Source organism: Balaenoptera musculus, chromosome 18, assembly GCF_009873245.2.
Source record: "Balaenoptera musculus isolate JJ_BM4_2016_0621 chromosome 18, mBalMus1.pri.v3, whole genome shotgun sequence".
In the NCBI taxonomy this organism is placed as follows: Eukaryota; Metazoa; Chordata; class Mammalia; order Artiodactyla; family Balaenopteridae; genus Balaenoptera; species Balaenoptera musculus.
Window position 1 is genome coordinate 9,421,003 of NC_045802.1, and position 20,306 is coordinate 9,441,308.

At 34.7% G+C, this 20,306-nt stretch overlaps 1 protein-coding gene across 6 annotated transcripts in view; it reads left to right on the forward strand.

Annotated features, from left to right (window-relative positions):
* PDS5B (PDS5 cohesin associated factor B) overlaps window positions 1–20,306 on the forward strand; it is a 197,071-nt gene that overhangs the window by 150,296 nt on the left and 26,469 nt on the right. For all 6 annotated transcript variants that reach the window (XM_036831559.1, XM_036831560.1, XM_036831563.1 and 3 more), the window contains exons 22-24: window positions 6,128–6,196; window positions 7,611–7,747; window positions 16,719–16,842. In XM_036831559.1, coding sequence (XP_036687454.1) covers window positions 6,128–6,196; window positions 7,611–7,747; window positions 16,719–16,842 — 330 coding nt within the window. The remainder of the gene's footprint in view (window positions 1–6,127; window positions 6,197–7,610; window positions 7,748–16,718; window positions 16,843–20,306) is intronic.

Genomic DNA, 20,306 nt, shown 5'->3' on the forward strand with positions numbered 1-20,306 from the left:
TTGGAGGGCTTACGCTGCTAGATATCATACCTTGTTACAATAATTAAGAAAGTATGAAACAATAGATTATATACATATGATTTAGAACAAAAGTAACAGTAAAATCCTGGAGAATTTCCTAATATTGGATTTGGCAGTGTATCCCTACATGAGAAATCAAAAGCACAAACACCAAAAAAAAAAAAAACCAAAAACAGATAAATTGTACTTCATCAAAATGTAAAACTTTTGTGCATCAAAGGGCATTATCAAGAAAGTGAAACCATCAACAAAATGAAGAGGAAACCTACTGAGAGAAAATATTTGCAAATCATGTATCTGATAAGGGGGTTAATATCCGTATTATATAAATGACACAGATAACTCAATAGCAAAAAAAAATCTGATTAAAAAATAGGCAGAGACATTTTTCCAAAGAAGATAAACAAATCATCAGCAGTTATATAAAAGGTGCTCAGCATCAGTAATCATCAGGGAAATGCAAATCAAAACCGCAATAACATAGGACCTCACTCCTGTTAGATTGGCGAATATAAAAAAGACAAATAACAAGTGTTGGTGAGAATGTGGGAATATAAATTGTTGGTGGTGGGAATGTAAATTGATGTAGCCACCATGAAAAACAGTATGGAGGATCTTCCAAAAATTAAAAATAGGAAAAAAAAAGTTTAAATAGAAGTACCATGTGATCCAGTAATTTCACTTCTGAATATTTATCTGAAGGAAATGTGAATACTAACTCAAAAAGATACCTGCACCCTCATGTTCACTGTATCATTATTTACAATAACCAAGACATAGAAGCAACCTAAATGTCCATCTATTGGATGAATGGATAAAGAAAAAGTGGTGTATATGTACAATGTAATATTATTCAGCCATAAAAAAGAAGAAAAAATCTTGCCATTTGTGACAACACTGATGGACCTTGAGGGCATTATGCTAAGTGAAATAGAGAAAGATAAATACTGTGTGATCTTTCTTACACACGGAATCAAATCTAAAAAACACCAAATAACAACAACAACAACAAAAACCCCCAAACTCATAGATACACAGAACAGATTGGTAGTTGTCAGGGGCAGGGGATGGCTGATGTGCAAAATGGGTAAAGGGAGTCTTCTAAAGGTACAGACTTCCAGTTATAAAATAAATAAGTCAAGGAATGTACTGTACAGCATGGTGACTATAGTTATTAATACTGTATGGTATATTTGAAAGTTTCTGCTGAGAGAGTAGATCTGAAAAGTTCTCATCACAGGAAAAAGAAATTGTAACTGTGTGGTGATGGGTGAAAACTAGACTTATTATGGTGATCATTTCATAGTATATGGAAATATTGAATCATTGTACACCTGGAACTAATATGTTATATGCCAATTATATCTCCTTTTTAAAAAAAAGAATTATCAATTTGAAAAAAAAGGGAAAAGTGAACCTGCAGAATGGGAGAAAATATTTGCAAATCATATCTGATAAGAGACTTTTATCTAGACTCTATAAAAGAACGATTACAACTCAACAAAAAGACAACCCAATTTTTTTAAATGGACAAAAGACCCAAATAGTCATTACTATTAATAGTTGCTATTGTAATAGCTTTTTCTTTTTATATTTTTGTATTGTTTTGTATTTTGTAAGGTATGTTCATTGTTTTTTTAGACATGATACTGTCGCACATTTAATAGACCATGTTATAGTGTAAACATAACTTTTCTATGCACTGGGAAACCAAAAAATTTGTGTAACTCATTTCATTGCAATATTTGCTTTATTGTGGTTGTTTGGAACCATACCTGCAGTATCTCAGAGGTATACCTGTTTCAGCTTGCTCATGCCTCAGTTTTGTTTTCTTCTGACCCATCTTTGAATTTACTCATTCTCTCCAGATTTGTCTAATCTTATGTTAAACCTATAAATATGAATTCTTAATTGCAGTTTTAATATATTTTCTGTAATTTCCTTTAGTTTTTAAATATAGCTTTTAGTTCCCTGCCAAAATTCTTTTTCTTATTATTTAATCCTTGAACATCTTTAATTATGTTAAAGTTTATGTGTGTTAGCCTCAATATCTGGATCTCCAGGGGCTCTTTTTCTCTTGTCTGTTTTTCGCTTGATTTTTGGTCAAGTCTTATCTTGCACACGTTATTTTTGATTGAGCTATAGACTTTGTGAACAAAAAATTGTAGAGATAATTTGAGGCTCTGGATGATTTTATAATTCTTCCAAACAGGATTTATTTTTGCTTCTGACAGGCAGTTGAGCTATTGTCAGATCACATTCATTCAGTCAAGACTGCAGTGATTGGAAGCGAGGCTTCAGTTTTTGACAGGCTGATTCTTTTTCTGGTCACTTTTATGTCTAAGATGTTTTTATTTGGGATCCCCCCACAAGTCTAGGGTTTTTAACAAGGACTCTACTCTTTATTGAACTCAGAATTCCACTTTTTTTTTCCTTCTACCTCTGTGACAGTGATGAAAACATTGCTCAACCTTTTAACCTTTTTCACTTTCAGAATCAGCCATCATTTATGTAAGAAAAGCAATTTTAGTGCCAGACTCAAATCTCTTGATTATTCTCCTCTTTTGAAACTTTGCCTGCAAAGATTCAACACCCATGAACTCTTAGCACCTGGTTTTATTATTCTCCAAACTTTTCTTCCCGTTTCTTTCCTGCCCCAGGTAACCACTTTGTTGAATTTTGGTTTATTATTCCCTAACTAAAACAAAACACCATTTTACCATATATTTATCTCTAAACATGTACTTGTTTAATTTTGCTTGTTCTTGAAGTTTATAAGAGTTATTTTATACCGTATATATTCTTGGGTGACTTGGTATTATCATTATGGATATGTTTCTTAGAATAACCCTTGTTGTCAAGTCTAGCTGTAGTTCATTCATTCATTCATTACTCTGTATTATATCACTGTGTGAAATATCTCTTATTCTCCTAATGGACATTTGGAGTATTTCCATTTCTTTCCTCTTTTGAACAGTGCTCCTGTGAATTTCTTATAGAGGCCTTCTGATGCATATGAGCACAAATTTCTCCAGGGTACATTCACAAGAGTGATATAGTGATGAACATCAGTTTGTACACATATTTAACTTTTCACTTTATTGCTGAATTATTTTTGAAGATGGTTGTTAAAACTTATTTTCCTCTCAGCAGTGTATAACACACATTATCGTCAGATTTCTTAATTTTTGCCCATCTAATAGATATAAAAGTGTCTCAGTATAGTCTTAATTTGCATTTCCCTGGTTACTAAGAAAGTTTATATGTCTAGTCATCATTCATATTGCCTCCTTTCTGAAATTCCTTTTCATGTCTTTTGCTTTTTTTTCTTGGATTGTTTGTCTTTTTCTCATAGGTAATCTTTACACACACTAATATTTTTTCAGGTACATGTTGAAGTATGTTTCTAAAATGCATAAAATCTCATTTATGGTGTGTCTTTTCACTCCCTTCATTGTGCCCTTTGAACAAAAGTTATTAATTTTAATTTAACTACATTTATCATTCTTTTCTCTTGTAGTTAATGCTTTTATATCTTGTTTAAGAAATCATTTCCTATGCCATTGTCATAAAAATAGTCTCCCATATGTTCTAAAAGTTTTAAAGTTTTCTTTTCACATATAAAAATTTTAATCCATCTGGAATTGATTTGTTTGCTTTTTCTTGTATGCTGTGACTTAAGGATTCCATTTCTTTCTACTCTCCATTAGGGTAACCAACTTTCCCAGCAGAATTTATGGACTGATCTCTCCTTCTTCCAGTCATCTGCAGTGCTAACATTCATATCATACACAGCCTCTATTCTTTCCCATTGCTTTGTTTGCTCATCTACAATGTGTCTTTCATTAAAGTTTTATAATTTTCTCTGTGAAGAAAATTTAAATATTTCTCTTACACAACTTTGTTAGGTATTTCAGTTTTTAAAATTATTTTGTTTTGTGGTGGATTTGGGGAATTATTTTGTAGTTTTTAATCTCATATCATCTTGTCTTGCTAAACTCTTTTCTCTTTACTTTTCATCATAATTATGAGAAAGGCCAGTTCTGATTTTTTTAATCCTTAAATATTTTATCTCTATGTATTTCCTTATATTTCTATATGTATTTCCTGTACTTACCTTTTTTCATCTCAGCTTCATCTATCAGTTTTTGAAAGAGGTATATTCAGGTCTTCTGCTGTGATGATGAAGTTTTCGATGTTCTTTTTTTAAAAAATCATTTTTCTTTTGGTTTGTTTTGATATTATACTGCTAGTTTTACAGATGTTCATGAATTTTATATCTTATGATGTAAGATTAAAGAAAAGTACATCAATATCCTTTTTATATTAGTATCCCATATAAATCCATATCCCGTTTAAATGCTTTTAGATCTTGACTAGTGTATTTGTCCATTAGTTTTAGATTTTTTCTGTCTTTGGTTGTGTTGCATCTGTTGTGGTTTCATTTATTATTTTTGAACCTGTCTATTGGTCTTACTTATGATAACTTTCTGTTTGAACCTGTCTATTGGTCTTACTTATGATAACTTTTTTGTTTATTTTCTATTTGTAATAATTTATGCTGATTGAATTTTCTTGTGAATTAAATATTTTAGTGGAGTGCATCTTTGAATAATTTGTTCAAAATGGCTCGTAATTTGTAAGCTTTCTCTCTGATTTCTGAAAATATTTTCCTCCTCATTCTTGAAGATTAGAATTCTATTTTTCAAGTAACTTGGCTAACAGAAAATTCAGAATATTGTTTTTTGGCGTGTAAAGAAATCTGAAGTTGATATGGTTCTTGTTTCTTTTTTGGTAGGTTCCTCCATGCAAGCTTTGAGATTTTTTTGGATATTCTTAGTTCAGAAATTTCATCAGTATGTTTCTAATGAGATCCTTATTTCATTATTTTCACTTCACACTTTGAAGGCACTTCTCAGCTGAAGAATTAATTCTTAAGCTGTTTGTAAATAACTCTGTGTGTTTGGGGAGTTTGCCTTCTGGATGTTTGAGCTACCTATCCTGTTGCCAGAGGGTTACCTGAGGTGCTCTTTGATTTCTGTTTCCAACTGGAAATTACTCATGTCAGGTTGAGGTAAAAATGGGATCTCCAGTGTTCCAAGATTGGGTTCAGCTCTTTTGTCACCTTATTTAATTTCCTGGCTGCTACTGTAAATTCACATTTCTTAATACCTTCAGTTTATCATCTCAGGGTTATACTATGATTGTGCTGAAAAAAAAAAATGGCTTTTTGGAGGGTGTTTCCTTCTGTGCTTTTCTGGAGTTGTAAGCCCTCTTACCTCTGTTAATTTTTTTTTACTGTATATTTTGTTTTTCGAAATTTTTCTTTGGTTTTGGTTTTTGGGGGGGCCCCTTTTGTTTTCCGGCCCAGCTAACTGGTGTGTGTTTACGTGCATGTGCGTGTGTGTGTGTGTGTTGCCATTTTGGTGGGATTTAAGTAGGAAGACACTAATGTATGTTTTCTGTTACTTCTGCAAACCTTTATAATTGTTCCCTGCTCAAGATTTTTTGCAGATGCCTTTTCCTTCATTTATGAACTATAGCTGACCCTTGAGCAACATGGAAGTTAAAGGTGCCAACCCTTTGTGTCGTGGAAAATCCTAATATAATCTGTAGTCAGCTCTTTGTATGTGGTTCCTCCCTATCCACAGGGCATTTCTGATTCAATCAACTGTGGGTTGTGTTTTACTGTAGCATGTGTTCATTTAAAAATCTACATATAAGTGGACCTGCGCAGTTGAAACTTGTCTTGTTCAAGGGTCATCTGTACACTTTTTGGCTCCATTGATTTTTATCTTAGTCCTTGCCAACTGCCTTAAATAATTGAAACAGTAGACTTAAAGGGGATTGAGTAAGGAAGTATATATATAAGTGGTTAAAGTTGATCCTATCTCACACCTACAAAGAACCAGCTGGTGATGGATGTATAAGGTTCATTTGTGGTGCTAGTGCAGACAGGCCTTTCAACCTTTATGAGTAAGTAACAGAAAGCATAGTCATGTATAATGACTGTTCTTGCAGAAGATAAAAATTTCATTCATTCACTAAATATTAATTACACATGAGAATGTGTATTTGTGTTTTAAAGTCCTTAATTTTTGTTTAGCTTCCAGGAAAAAAGACAACTAAGCTTTGGGTTCCAGATGAAGAAGTTTCACCTGAGACAATGGTCAAAGTGAGTGATATGCATAGATCTGTTGATTTTAATATATTTAATATACTGTATTATTATTATAGGTGTTAAAATGTCTGTTCCTGTTATAAAGATACAACTATTAAAATCATTCAGGTTTTTATATTTATTGTATGACATTATCCTCTGTGCTGTGAGAGTGTAGGGCAATAATGAGAAACTTGAGGCCTGTGGGCAGCTGCACATAATCTAGTTTGGAAAACAAAAAGTTTGAAAACTTCCTCCATGTTGCTGCTTCTTAGATATCCACCTTTTAATGGGAAAAGACAGTGCTGGTTTTCTTATGTACATTCTTCTATTCAGCAAAGATGGTCGTCCAGGTTTTAAGACTATTCATCTTTTCCATGGGATTTGATATACTTTTTTATTTTTATTAAAAAAAATTCAACCTGTAATTTCTTCAATTAAGAGTTATGGGTAAAGGATTGCTCATCACAGCTGTGAAGTATTGCTTTACTAAAACTGTCTGTACTCTGTAATGTAGACCTCATATCAAGCCACTGCCCAAAGTGTAAAGGCCAGGAACAAATATTGTTTTTCTAATTATAATTTCTTGCAAATCATTTCGTTGTGTGTGTATTTGTTTATGTTTCATATTGTGAACTACTTTGTCACATTATTGCAGCTTCAGATTCTGATACTATTTCTCCAGACCTGTAGGGCAGTCTTTCCTTTAGCATCATTGAATGATGCTTGAAACTTTTGAGTTCCAGTATAAACCTGTTTTCTCAGCATTGGTCTCAAGCAGCAGTTCTGTATAGTTGGGCAGCACTGCACTAGAAGGCGGGCCGCCTGCGCTTAAGTTCATGGTTACAAAGTGGCCCAGGAAGAGGATCTTAAGACTGTTAGTCACATGCCACTGTTCAAAACCCATTTAGCTCCGGAGCCTCAGATCTGTAAAAATTAAGATAATATGTGAAAAAGAGATAATATGCACCCCTTTGAAAAGGGCTGTTGCAAGCCTTAGAGGCAGTAACAGGTTTTAAAGTACTAAGTACTTCATAATTGTCAAATGCAGTACAAATGTAAGGTGGTATCAACTCTTAGACACAAAAGATCGAATATAATTTTCAGTCAGGATCTTTCTGAACTAGGGAAGTTAACACGATTTTACTGTGGGTTCTAAAGGGTAGAGTGTTTGTTGGGGAAACATTTTTTAAAAAGCAAAAAGAACCAGTTTTTAGATAAATCATTCATTTGTCAACTACCTGGGGGTGAGACATCTTTAATTTAAAACATTCAAAGTTATCTTCACACATGGAGAAAAAAATAATTTTTTTCTTTCCTTTTCTTAAAAAGCATCTGTTAAAAACATTTCTTCATTCTTTTTCAAGGCTGATATAGAATTTCTTTAAATGGTAGCAATGTTTTATTTGTCAATTTGTATTTTAAATAGATTCAGGCTATTAAAATGATGGTTCGATGGCTACTTGGAATGAAAAATAATCACAGTAAATCAGGAACTTCTACTTTAAGACTGCTCACAACAATACTGCATAGTGATGGAGACTTGACAGAACAGGGGAAAATTAGGTATGTAATTATAACTTCAGAGTTCTTTGGATTACACACTATTTTAGCATCTGGTGTAATTGTTGAATGATGGTTTCTTTTTTAAAAGATAATTAATATTGCTTTGTAGGTATGCATATATTTTTATTGTAATAGGCTTTTGTATAGTGGTTATTTCAAAATGACAGTCTCATGTCTAGTGCAAGGTACTGCTGTACAATCTTAAGTATTTTAAACAATAGATGTTTACTTTTTTGAATATCTAATGTGAAAATGTTAGTGTACCAATCAATAACTGATGTTTTACATTCTTGTTAATGTCTAAAGCTAAAAGAACAGACTGTATAGAAGGCAACTTACTGAATCTGTTTCCAGAAGTATAAATATATGCAAATGTGAAAAATGCACTTGATGCAAATTTTTTAAAATACACATACCTTTTTGTTTGTTTTATTTTGTTTTGTTTGAAAGATGTATAGTATAGTGACTGAAAACATGAGCTCTGGAGCCCAGATTCAAATCCTGGCACCACCTCTTAGCAGTGAGGTGCCTTTCAGCAAGTTACTTTAACCTCTCTGTACCTCAGTTTCCTCATCTATAAAACAGAGATAATGATTATGCCTATCTCATCTAGCTGTTATGATAATCAAATAAGTTAGTATATTTAATGTATTTAAAACACTGCCCAGCACATAGTAATTAGAAGTATTGATGGTGGTAGTGGTTATTATGTCAAGGTTAGCTAAAATTTAGAAGTTTGTCCTCTGTGAAAACACAAGTGCCATTTATTGTCTCTATTGGTAATAAAAAATGTGAGAATAACTTCCCCCACCTTAACATATGTATCTAGCTTCAAGTCTTTAGGACGAAATATAAATGGTGATTGCCAGCTGCTTAATACTTTTCCATCTTTGTTTCTTTTCTTCTTATATGTTTTGCTCATTCTGTACTTTTTGCATAGAATATTAACAGTAGCACATTCTTCTCAAACAAATCAAATAATAAGAAAACTCTGTAAAGCATTCCACATGTATAACTGATTTATCTACCTTTCTTCAGTCTAATTAGTTGTCTTCACCTTCTACTCTTATAATTACATGCTAGCGTTCAAGATTTACATAATAATTAGAGAAAAATTTCCTTAGTATTAATACGTTTTGTCTTAAATTTATTAATTACATTATTTATATGCATATTTAGATCTCACCTGTTTTTTTTTTGTTTTGTTTTGTTTTTTTAATCTATTTTTGGTTGCGTTGGGTCTTCGTTGCTGCGCGCGGGCTTTCTCTAGTTGCGGCGAGCAGGGGCTACACTTCGTTGCGGTGCGCGAACTTCTCATTGCAATGGCTTCTTTTGTTGTGGAGCACAGGTTCTAGGCACGCGGGCTTCAGTAGCTGTGGCACGTGGGCTCCGTAGTCGTGGCTCACGGGCTCTAGAGTGCAGGCTCAGTAGTTATGGTGCACAGGCTTAGTTGCTGTGTGGCATGTGGGATGTTCCCGGACCAGGGCTTGAACCCATGTCCCCTGCATTGGCAGGTGGATTCTTAACCACTGCGCCACCAGGGAAGTCCCTCACCTGTTTTTATCCATGGTATTCTTTAACAAAATCACGTGTGTACTTGAATTCTGCACATGTATTTGACTTACATTGGGTCTGCTTTTTTTAAAAAATTTTATTGAAGTATAGTTGATTTACAGTGGTGTGTTAATTTCTGCTGTACAGCAGAGTGAGTCAGGTAAACATTTATATATATATCTCTCTTTTCATATTTTTTTCCATTGTATTTTGTCACAGGATATTGAATATAGTTCCCTGTGCTATACAGTAGGGCCTTGTTTGTCCATCCTATGTATAAAAGTTTGCCTCTACTAATCCCAAACTCCCAATCCTTCCCTCCCCTACACCTCCTCCCCCTTGGCAACCACAAGTTTATTTTCTATATCTGTGAGTCTGTTTTTGTTTCATAGATAATGTTGATTCATGTCATATTTTAGATTCCACATGTAAGTGATATCATATGGTATTTGTCTTTCTCTTTCTGAGTTACTTTGCTTAGTATGATAATCTCTAGGTCCATTTGTGTTGCTGCAGATGGCATTATTTCATTCTTTTTTGATGGCCGAGTAATATTCCATTAATATTCCATTATATACACCACATCATCTTTATCCATTCATCTATCGGTGGACATTTAGCTTGTTTCCATGTCTTGGCTATTGTAAATAGTGCTGCTGTGAAGATAGGGGTGCATGTGTCTTTTTGAATTATAGTTTTGTCTGGGTATATGCCCAGGAGTGGGATTGCTGGATCATATGGCAACTCTGTTTGTAGTTTTTTGAGGAAACTCCATATTGTTTTCCATAATGGCTTCACCGATTTACATTCCCACCAATAGCATAAGAGGGTACCCTTTTCTCCACACCTCTCCAGCATTTGTTATTTGTAGACTTTTTAATGATGGCCATTCTGACCAGTGTGAGGTGGTACCTCACTGTAGTTTTGATTTGCATTTCTCTAATAATTAGCAATGTTGAGCATCTTTTCATGTGCCTATTGGCCATCTGTATGTCTTCTTTGGAGAAATGTGTATTTAGGTTCTCTGCCCATTTTTTGATTGGGTTGTTTGTTTTTTTGTTGTGGAGTTGTATGAGCTGTTTGTATATTTTGGAGATTAAGCCCTTGTCAGTTGCATCATTTGCAAATATTTTCTCCCAGTCTCTGGGTTGTCTTTTCATTTTGTTTGTGGTTTCCTTTGCTGTGCAAAAGCTTTTAAGTTTAATTAGGTCCTATTTGTTTATTTTTGGTTTTGTTTCTATTGCCTTGGGAGCCTGACCTAAGAAAACACTGGTACGATTTATGTCAGAGAATGTTTCACCTTGGTTCTCTTCTAGGAGTTTTATGGTGTCTTGTCTTTAAGTCTTTAAGCCATTTTGAGTTTATTTTTGTGTATGGCGTGAGGGTGTGTTCTAACTTCATTGATTCACATGCAGCTGTCCAGCTTTCCCAGCACCACTTGCTGAAGAGACTGCTTTTTCCCCCATTGTATATTCTTGCCTCCTTTCTTGAAGATTAAGTGTGTGGGTTTATTTCTGGGCTCTTTGTTCTGTTCTATTGATCCATATGTCTCTTTTTGTGCCAGTATCATGCTGTTTTGATTACTGTAGCCTTGTAGTATTATCTGAAGTCTGGGAGGGTTTCCTGCTTTGTTCGTTTTCCTCAGGATTGCCTTGGTAATTCTGGATCTTTTATGGTTCCATATACATTTTAGGATTATTTATTTTCATTCTGTGAAAAATGTCATGGGTAATTTGATAGGGATCCCATTAAATCTGTAGACTGCTTTGGGTAGTATGGCCATTTTAACAGTATTAATTCTTTTCAATCCAAAAGCATGGGATGTTTTTCCATTTCTTTGAATCATCTTCAGTTTCCTTTGTTAATGTTTTGTAGTTCTCAGCATATAAGTCTTTCACCTCCTTGGTCATGTTTATTCCTAAGTATTTTATTTTGGGGGGTACAGTTTTAAAAGGGATTGTTTGTTCACATTCCCTTTCTAATATTTCATTGTTAGTGTAAAGAAATGCAACTGATTTCTGTATGTTAATGTTGTATCCTGCTACTTTGCTGAATTCATTGATCAGTTCTAGTACTTTTTGTGTGGAGTCCTTAGAGTTTTCTACATATAATATCATGTCTCCTTTGTTGAAGATTAATTGTCCATAGGTGTGTGTGTTTATTTCTGGACTCTCTGATAATTATCATTATGTGTGTGTAACAATAATTTTACCTCTTCCCTACCAATTTGAATAGCTTTTATTTCTTTTCCTTCTCTGATTGCTTTGGCTAGGACTTCCAATACTGTGTTGAAGAGAAGTGGTGAGAGTGGGCATCCTTGTCTTGTTCCAGATTTTAGCAGGAAGGCTTTCAGCTTTTCACTGTTGAGTATTATATTGGCTGTGTGTTTGTCATAAATAGCTTTTATTATGTTGAGCTATGCTCCCTCTATACTCACTTTCATAAGGGTTTTTATCATGAATGGATGTTAAATTTTATCAAATGCTTTTTCTGCATCTACTGAGATGATCATGTGGTGTTTGTCCTTTCTTTTGTTGATGTGGTGTATCACGTTGATTGATTTGCATATGTTGAACCATCCTTGTGACCCTGGGATGAATCCAACTTGATCATGGTGTATGACCTTTTTTATTTGTTGTTGGATTCAGGTTGCTGATATTTTGTTGATAATTTTTGTGTCTATTCATCAAAAATATTGGCCTATAATTTGCTTTATGGTGGTGTGTTTGTCTGTTTTTGGTATCAGGGTGATGGTGGCTTCATAGAATGTCTTTGGGAGTGTTCCTCTTTAGTCTTTTGTAAGAGTTTGAGAAGGATCAGTATAAGTTCTTTTTTGTATGTTTCATAGAATTCCCCAGTGAAGCCATCTGGTCCTGGACTTTCGTTTGTAGGAGTTTATTTGTTTTCTCAGATTCTATGTCATTCTAGTGGTTGGCCTGTTCAAGTTATCTGTTTCTTCTTGATTCAGTTTTGGTGGGCTGTATGTTTCTCAAAAGCTGTCCGCTTCTTCTAGGTTCACAGTATTGTTCATAGTATTCTCTTATTGTTTTTTTTTGTATTTCTGTGGTATCAGTTGTGATTCCTCATCTTTCATTTCTTATTTTGTTTATTTATGTCTTCTCTCTTTTCTTCTTGGTGAGCCTGGCCAGAGGTTTGTCAATTTTGTTTACCCTTTCAAAGAACTAGCTCTTGGTTTTATTGAATTTTTTCTATTGTTTTTTTAATCTCTATTTTAGTTATTTCCTCTCTGATCTTTATTACCTCCTTCAGTCTGCTGACTTTAGGTTTTGTTTGTTCTTCTTTTTCTAATTCTTTTAGGTGGTGGGTTAGGTTCTTTGAGATTTTTCTTGTTTCTTAAAGAAGGCCTGTATTGCTATGAACTTCCCACTAAGAACTGCTTTTGCTGTATCCTGTAGGTTTTGTATGTTTGTGTTTTCATTGTCATTTGCCTCAAAGCGTTTTTAGATTTCTTTGATTTCATTGTTGCCCCGTTGGTTTTTTAGTAGCATATTGTTTAGTTTCCATGTAATTGTTTTTTTTCTCATTCTTTTTCTGTAGTTGATTTCTAGTCTCATGCCATTGTGGTCAGAAAAGATGCTTGACATAATTTCTATACTCTTAAATTTGTTGAGGCTTGTTTTGTTCCCTAGTGTGTGGTCTCTCCTAGGGAATGTTCCATGTGCCCTTAAAAAGAATGTGTATTCTGCTTTTTTTGGATGTAATGTACTGAAGATATCAATTAAGTCTAAGTGTTCTGTTGTATCATTTAGGATCTCTGTTGCCTTATTGATTTTCTGTCTTGAAGATCTGTCCATTGATGTGAATGGGGTGTTAAAGTCTCCTACTATTATTGTATTCCTGTCAGTTTCTCTCTTTTTGTGTGTTAGTATTTGTTTTACGTATTTGGGTGCTCCTATATTGGGTGCATATACGTTGGCAAGTGTAATATTCTCTCCTTGTACTGATCCTTTTATCATTATATAGTGTCCTTTTTTATCTTTCTTTATAGCCTTTGTTTTAAAGTCTGTTTTGTCTGATATGAATATTTTGACCCCTGGTCTCTTGTCATTTCTGTTTGCATGAAATATCTTTTTCCATCCCCTCACTTTCAATCTGTGTGTGTCCTTTGCCCTAAAGTAGGTCTCTTATAGGCAGCATATTGTAGGCTCTTGTTTTGTTTTTTTTTTAATCCAATCTGCCACTCTATGTCTTTTGATTGGAGCATTTAGTCCATCGACATTTAAGGTAATTATTGATAGACATGTATTTATTGCCATTTTAAACCTTGTTTTCCCATTGATTTTATATTTCTTCTTTGTCCCTTTTCCTTCTTCCTTTTGTGGTTTGATGATTTTCTTTTGTGTTATTCTTATGTTCTCTTCCTTTTTGTTTTTGTGAATCTATTGTATGTTTTTGATTTGTGGTTGCCCTGTTTTTCAAATACGTTAACACTTTTCCTATATCTCCTTGCTTTAGACTGGTAGTCATACAGGCTCAAACAAATTCAAAAAAAAAAAAATGTATGTTTTCTTACTCTCCTCTGGCACATTTCATGATTTTGATGTTCTCTTTTACATCTTCATGTTCACACTTCTGTTGTTCATTGTGGTAATCATCACTTTCACAGAAATTTTTTGATGTTTTTTTAATCTGTGTACTTGCTTATTTAAGTGATTTACTTTCCAATTATGACTTTCTCTTTCCTATAGAGTCTTACATCTTTTCTACTTAGAGAAGACCTTTTAGTATTTCCTTTAGGATAGGTTTAGTATTGCTGTATTCTTTTAGTTTTTGTTTGTCTGAGAAATTCTTTATCTTTCCTTCTATTCTAAGTGATAATCTTGCTGGGTAGAGTATCCTAGGTTGCAGATTTTCCCCTTTCAGGACTTTGAATATATCTTGCCATTCCCTTCTGGCCTGCAATGTTTCTGTAGAGAAATCAGCTGATAGCCTTATGGGGGTTTCCCTGTAATTAACACTTTGTTTTTCTCTTTCTACCTGTAGAGTCTTCTCTTTATCTTTAATATTTGCCATTTTTCTTATAATATGTCTTGGTGTAAGTCTGTTTGGGTTTATCTTGTTGGGACCCTGTTTGCTTCCTGTATCTAGACATCTGTTTCCTTCTTTAGGCTTGGGAAGTTTTCAGCCTTAATTTCTTCAAATACATTTTCAATCCCTTTTTCTCTTTCCTCTTGTTCTGGAATCCCTATTATGCGTAGATTGACACGCTTTATATCGTTCATTTTTTTTTCATTTGGGTTTCTGTCTGCTGTTCTAACTGGGTGATTTCCATTGTTCTATCTTCCACATAACTTATTCCTTCTTCTGCAGTATTCATTTTGCTATTCATAGCCTTTAGTTCAGCTTTCGTCTTTTCAAATGAATTCTCTATTTTTTCTTGGCTCCTCCTTATAGTTTCTAGGTCCTTCTTACAGTAATCTGCATCTCTGTCTATAGCCTTTCTTAATTCCTTCAGTATTTTCATTATCTCCTTTTTGAACTTGGTGTCTATAAGATTGAAGCAGTCTGTTTCATTGTTTGTTCTTTCAGGGCAATTCTCTTGATCTTTTATTTGGGAGTGGTTCCTCTGCTTCTTCATTTTACTTATATTTCTCTTGCTCTGTGAGTTTAGGAGAAACAGTTATATACTGTCGTCTTGGAGGGTATTTTTATGTGGGCACGTCCCTGTGTAGCCTGCGTGGGTTTAATATTTTTTGGTGTGAGGGCTGTTTTTAGTATGGATGCCTGCCACCCCTTTCCTCAGTGTATGCTGGCCATTATCCCCTTGATAGGAGGTGTGACTGATGTTGTGGTGACCAGAGCCTGCACAGGATATTGACCAGGGCCTTCTCTTTTGTCTGTGGTTGTCATTGCCCTGTCGGGGCAGGGTCTGCTCCCTAGTTGTTGGAGTAGAAGCCCCAGATAACGTTTCTGAGCTGTGGTGCAAGGTAGGCGGGATTGGAATGCTCCCACTGGGAGAGGAGCCACTGAGTGTTCTTCCACTGGAGCTGTTCAACTGAGTGTGCTCTTTTGTGTCACCTTTCACCTGTTGTGCATACTCACAAAGTACACTGTTGTTGATACTGCCCTCGGCCCCACCTCAACTGTGGGTATGCCAGCAGTCATCCTTGGTGTCTCTCAGAAGTTGTTTCCACAAGGCCACCAGTGCAGATCCACTGAAGTCAGGTCCCAGGACTGCAGTAGCCGTGCACCTGGACCTGCTGTGGGAGCTATGGAGGCAGCTCAGACCCTAGCCCGGCCCAGCCCCCGAGTGTTTGTGCCCACAGAGCCTGCAGCTGCTAAGACCTGACGTGTCCCCGCCGTGGGAGCACTCATTGGGTCTCCGTTTTTAAACCGGGGCTTCAAAAACATAGTTGTAAAGTATTGTAATTATCTAATTTTTATTTATACTAAAAAAACTCCAACAAGAAAAATCAGACTTTCCTTAGCAGTGGTTGGGTGATTTACCTTATAATAACTACTTGGATTATTGCTGTTGATGAACTGAAAAGCACCTCTGGGACCTGTAACTTCAGAACCTTATTAATGTTGGCATACATTCAGTAAATATTTTTACAAAATCCTTAGAAAGATAAAGGAAGAGTCTTAAACCAACTAGATCATTAGATCTTGGAAGACTGAGATTTGTCTCTTTTAAGTCCCTCTCAGTACCGTATATAAAATTGACACATATTTGTTGTATGAATATTAAATAATAATCGTTTACTATGGAACTACATAGGGGATCCTAATTAAGGAGTTACAACTTCCCTCCTTACATTAGTCCAGTTACATTAATAATTCATCTAACATGTCACTGTATTAGGAAGGATTGTTTAAATATATTTACTAGTCAGGAATTTCCTAATTGTTTAAGTATGTCCCATTTAGCAAAAATTTTCTTTCCTTAAACTTCAATATAGGCTCTTGGGGGTATTTCAAAGATTGAATACTAGCTAAAAGTAGTAATGTTTTATCCACCGCACCTGCTTTCATTCCACTTCTTTTGTACTTAGCACCATAGTTTTAGTTGACTGATTAGGAAGTTAGGATATTTTATGCCTAATATATAAGTAAACACATATTAAAAAACAAAATCTGTAGTGGAAGACTTAAGACCTAACAACTAAACATACAAATATATTTGTTCTAGGCTTGGCTGAAAGCTGTTTTGTGTGGGATAAGAGAATTCAATGACTAGCATAGACTTATGTTCAAGAGAAGAACTTTGTGGCATTACACACCATCTTAGAGAAGTTAAGGAAACATAATATGGTGTTCAGTATCACTAAATTGTTTTCTGCCCTTTTTTTTTCTTGGCCAGAGGAATTTTTATAAAATTAGATATTCAAAGTAAGAATGTTTTTGTGCAGACATTTAGAAATCTAATTCACATTCTTTCTTGCTTATTTTTCAGTAAACCAGATATGTCACGTCTGAGACTTGCTGCTGGGAGTGCTATTGTGAAGCTGGCACAGGAACCCTGTTATCATGAAATTATCACATTAGAACAATATCAGCTATGTGCTTTAGCTATCAATGTAAGGAAAATGGCTATATAGAACATGACTTTCTATGGTCTTTGACTTTTAGGAAGGAGAAAGTCCACCATGATAAAGAGATAAAAATCTTGAATGTTTGTGTCTCCTCTTGGAAAATTTATGTATGTGAAACATTTCAGAGTTCTAAAACTGTCATTTGAATTGTGGGTTGCTGACATAGTACAGTTGATTCTTGTTATTTGCAGTAGTACACAACTTTGTTTTTTGTCTGGTTCTGTTTAATGGCACCTTTTTTAGTGTATAGTTGTTTCATTGACATTGAACTCATGGCCAACAGCGCTGTAACTCATGCTTGAATGAAGCTTATGTGACACAGATTTTCTCCATAAGGCACATACAGCCTTCTTGCTCTTAGGAACACAAAACAGCACTTCAGCAGTATGCATGGGAGCTATTTTAAACAACAAAATCACCAATAAAAAGTATAAAAATGCGAAAAATGTGGCACTAAATAGACCACCAAACAGACATTTGTTAATGATAATGAGAGCTGAAGCAGGGAGGCAGAACGTTGCTTTGTTTGACTTCAGCTGGGACGCGTGTCAGGCGACTCAAAAACTTTTCGCATCTCTGTACATTTACTCTTTTTTTTTTTTTTTAACATCTTATTGGAGTATAATTGCTTTACAATGGTGTGTTAGTTTCTGCTTTATAACAAAGTGAATCAGCTGTACTTATATCCCCATATCTCCTCCCTCTTGCGTCTCCCTCCCACCCTCTCTATCCCACCCCTCTAGGTGGTCACAAAGCACCAAGCTGATCTCCCTGTGCTATGCGGCTGCTTCCCACTAGCTATCTATTTTACATTTGGTAGTGTATATACGTCCATGCCACTCTCTCACTTCGTCCTGGCTTACCCTTCCCCCTCCCGGTGTCCTCAAGTCCATTCTCCAGTACGTCTGCGTCTTTATTCCTGTCCTCCAGCATTTATTGTTTGTAGATTTTTTGATGATGGCCACTCTGACTGGTGTGAGGTGATACCTCATTGTAGTTTTGATTTGCATTTCTCTAATGATTAGTGATGTTGAGCATCCTTTCATGTGTTTGTTGGCAATCTGTATATCTTCTTTAGAGAAATGTCTGTTTAGGTCTTCTGCCCCTTTTTGGATTGGGTTGTTTGTTTTTTTGATATTGAACTGCATGAGCTGCTTGTAAATTTTGGAAATTAATCCTTTGTGAGTTGCTTCATTTGCAAATATCTTCTCCCATTCTGAGGGCTGTGTTTTCTCTTGTTTATGGTTTCCTTTGCTGTGCAAAAAGCTTTCAAGTTTCATTAGGTCCCATTTGTTTATTTTTGTGTTTATTTCCACTTCTCGTATGGAAACAAAAAAGACCCCGAATAGCCAAAGCAATGTTGAGAAAGAAAAATGGAGCTGGAGGAATCAGGCTCCCGGACTTCAGACTATACTACAAAGCTACAGTAATCAAGACAGTATAGTACTGGCACAAAAACAGAAATATAGATCAGTGGAACAGGATAGAAAGCCCAGAGATAAACCCATGCACATATGGTCACCTTATTTTTGATAAAGGAGGCAAGGATATACAATGGAGAAAAGACAGCCTCTTCAGTAAGTGGTGGTGGGAAAACTGGACAGCTCCATGTAAAAGAATGAAATTAGAACACTCCCTAAGACCATACACAAAAATAAACTCAAAATGGATTAAAGGCCTAAATGTGCATTTACTCTTGAATGACGATGAAAGTGCTGCAAGTATTGATTTGGGTTTACAAATAAATTTTAGTGAGTAGGTAAATTCACAAATTAGTAATGTGTGAATAATAAGGATTGAATGGACTTAGTTCTTAAAAGGAAGGAAAGTATATAGAAACGTATAGTTTTATGAAGACGTGGTAGAGGTTAATTTTAGGGCAGAAGCATTCCTTATTACTCAGTGAATTAGAATTTCAAGTTATTAACAGTGATACTAATGAATTCATATTCCAGTCTTGCAGATTTCATATTAGAGTACCGTAATATTTGAAGTCTATAACTTTACAAGTTTTCAGCATCATTGAGAAAATTAAAGAAAAAGGACTTCTACAGTAGTAAATATGATATTCCAATATGAGTTTTTCATAATTTGGTTATTTTACACTTGATTTTCCTGTTCTTTTCCAAGCAGTCTTATGTATAAGAATTTGGCACTTTTTAGGGATACTTGCAATTTTTCTCTCCATTCTCTGCTTCCTTCTACTGCTTTTTTAAAAATTGCTGCTTATGTATAACCCTTAGACATAAACAGTCATCTGTTTTTTTAATTGTAATTATTTTATCAATTTATAGTACTTCAGTGTTTAAAACAGCTATTCCAAATTCTGTTTATTACGATTTGTTTTAGTTTTTGGTGTTGTTATTCAGATATTAGACTAAACAATAGCAGAAATGAGATTTTGCAGAGCCCATAATTTCCTGGTTTAGTTTTCCCCCTTTAATTTTGGAGATCATCTTATTTTTCAATAAAATGAAAATTGTTTAAAAGTATATATTAAATTTCTTAGAAAACAAACTATGTAATTATTTTTTCAAATTGGTAGTACTTGCAGTCCGTTGAGTTGTTGGGATTCTTGGTCTGGTATTTCTTAGGGTATTGGTGCTGTCGGTTGTGAAGTAGAAATTTTTTTTTTTCTTTAAAAAGGGATGTATGAAAATATGTTAAAAGAGATGGGCTTTGTTTGAAACTCCCTGTGTGTAATAAGTATGTGCAGATCATTAGTTAAATGTCCACTACGTGCAAAAAGCATCCACACTTGGGTAAGTTCTAGAGACTTTCTTTTCTAGTACACTTTGTTTTATGTTACTATCTCAGTCACCAGATTCCCAAGGTGAAAGTTCAGATTACCTAAGTTTAAAGATTGTTTTGAAATTCTGACTGTGGAACATGTGTTAATGGTTCAGAGTTAATTATTAGCACATTCTCACAACTTACAAACATGAGATTACCCTATCCTATGCAAAACTTTTTCCTAATTCTGCTTTTCCTTTAAACCACGTGGTTGTCTCTTCTTTTTAAACCTCCAAACCTCAAGAAAGAGTAATCTGTGTCTTTGTCTCTCTGATCCTCTCGCTCCTCACTACTCATATTTTGCCATTTGCCTTCACTGTTTTCCAAAAATGGTCTAATTAAGTCCCTCAATCCAATGATCTTAATTTTTATTATACATGTCCTTTTTGCATCATTTGACACAGCTCATTGCACCTTTATTCTTGAAACGCTCTTCTTTGTTTTTTGTCTCCTGATCTTTGTCATGCTTCTCGACTACATTTTCTGGCCCTTCTCAAGTTTCCGGTCCCACTTCCAGTGCTAAACAGAAATTTCAAACTTTCATGTTCTGTGAACGTAAGACTGAATCTTTCCCAAATCTATTCTTTCCTGACATGCAGAGAGCCTCAATAAGCATTAAATAAAGCTGGTTGGCATTTCTTAGACCTAAAAGCATG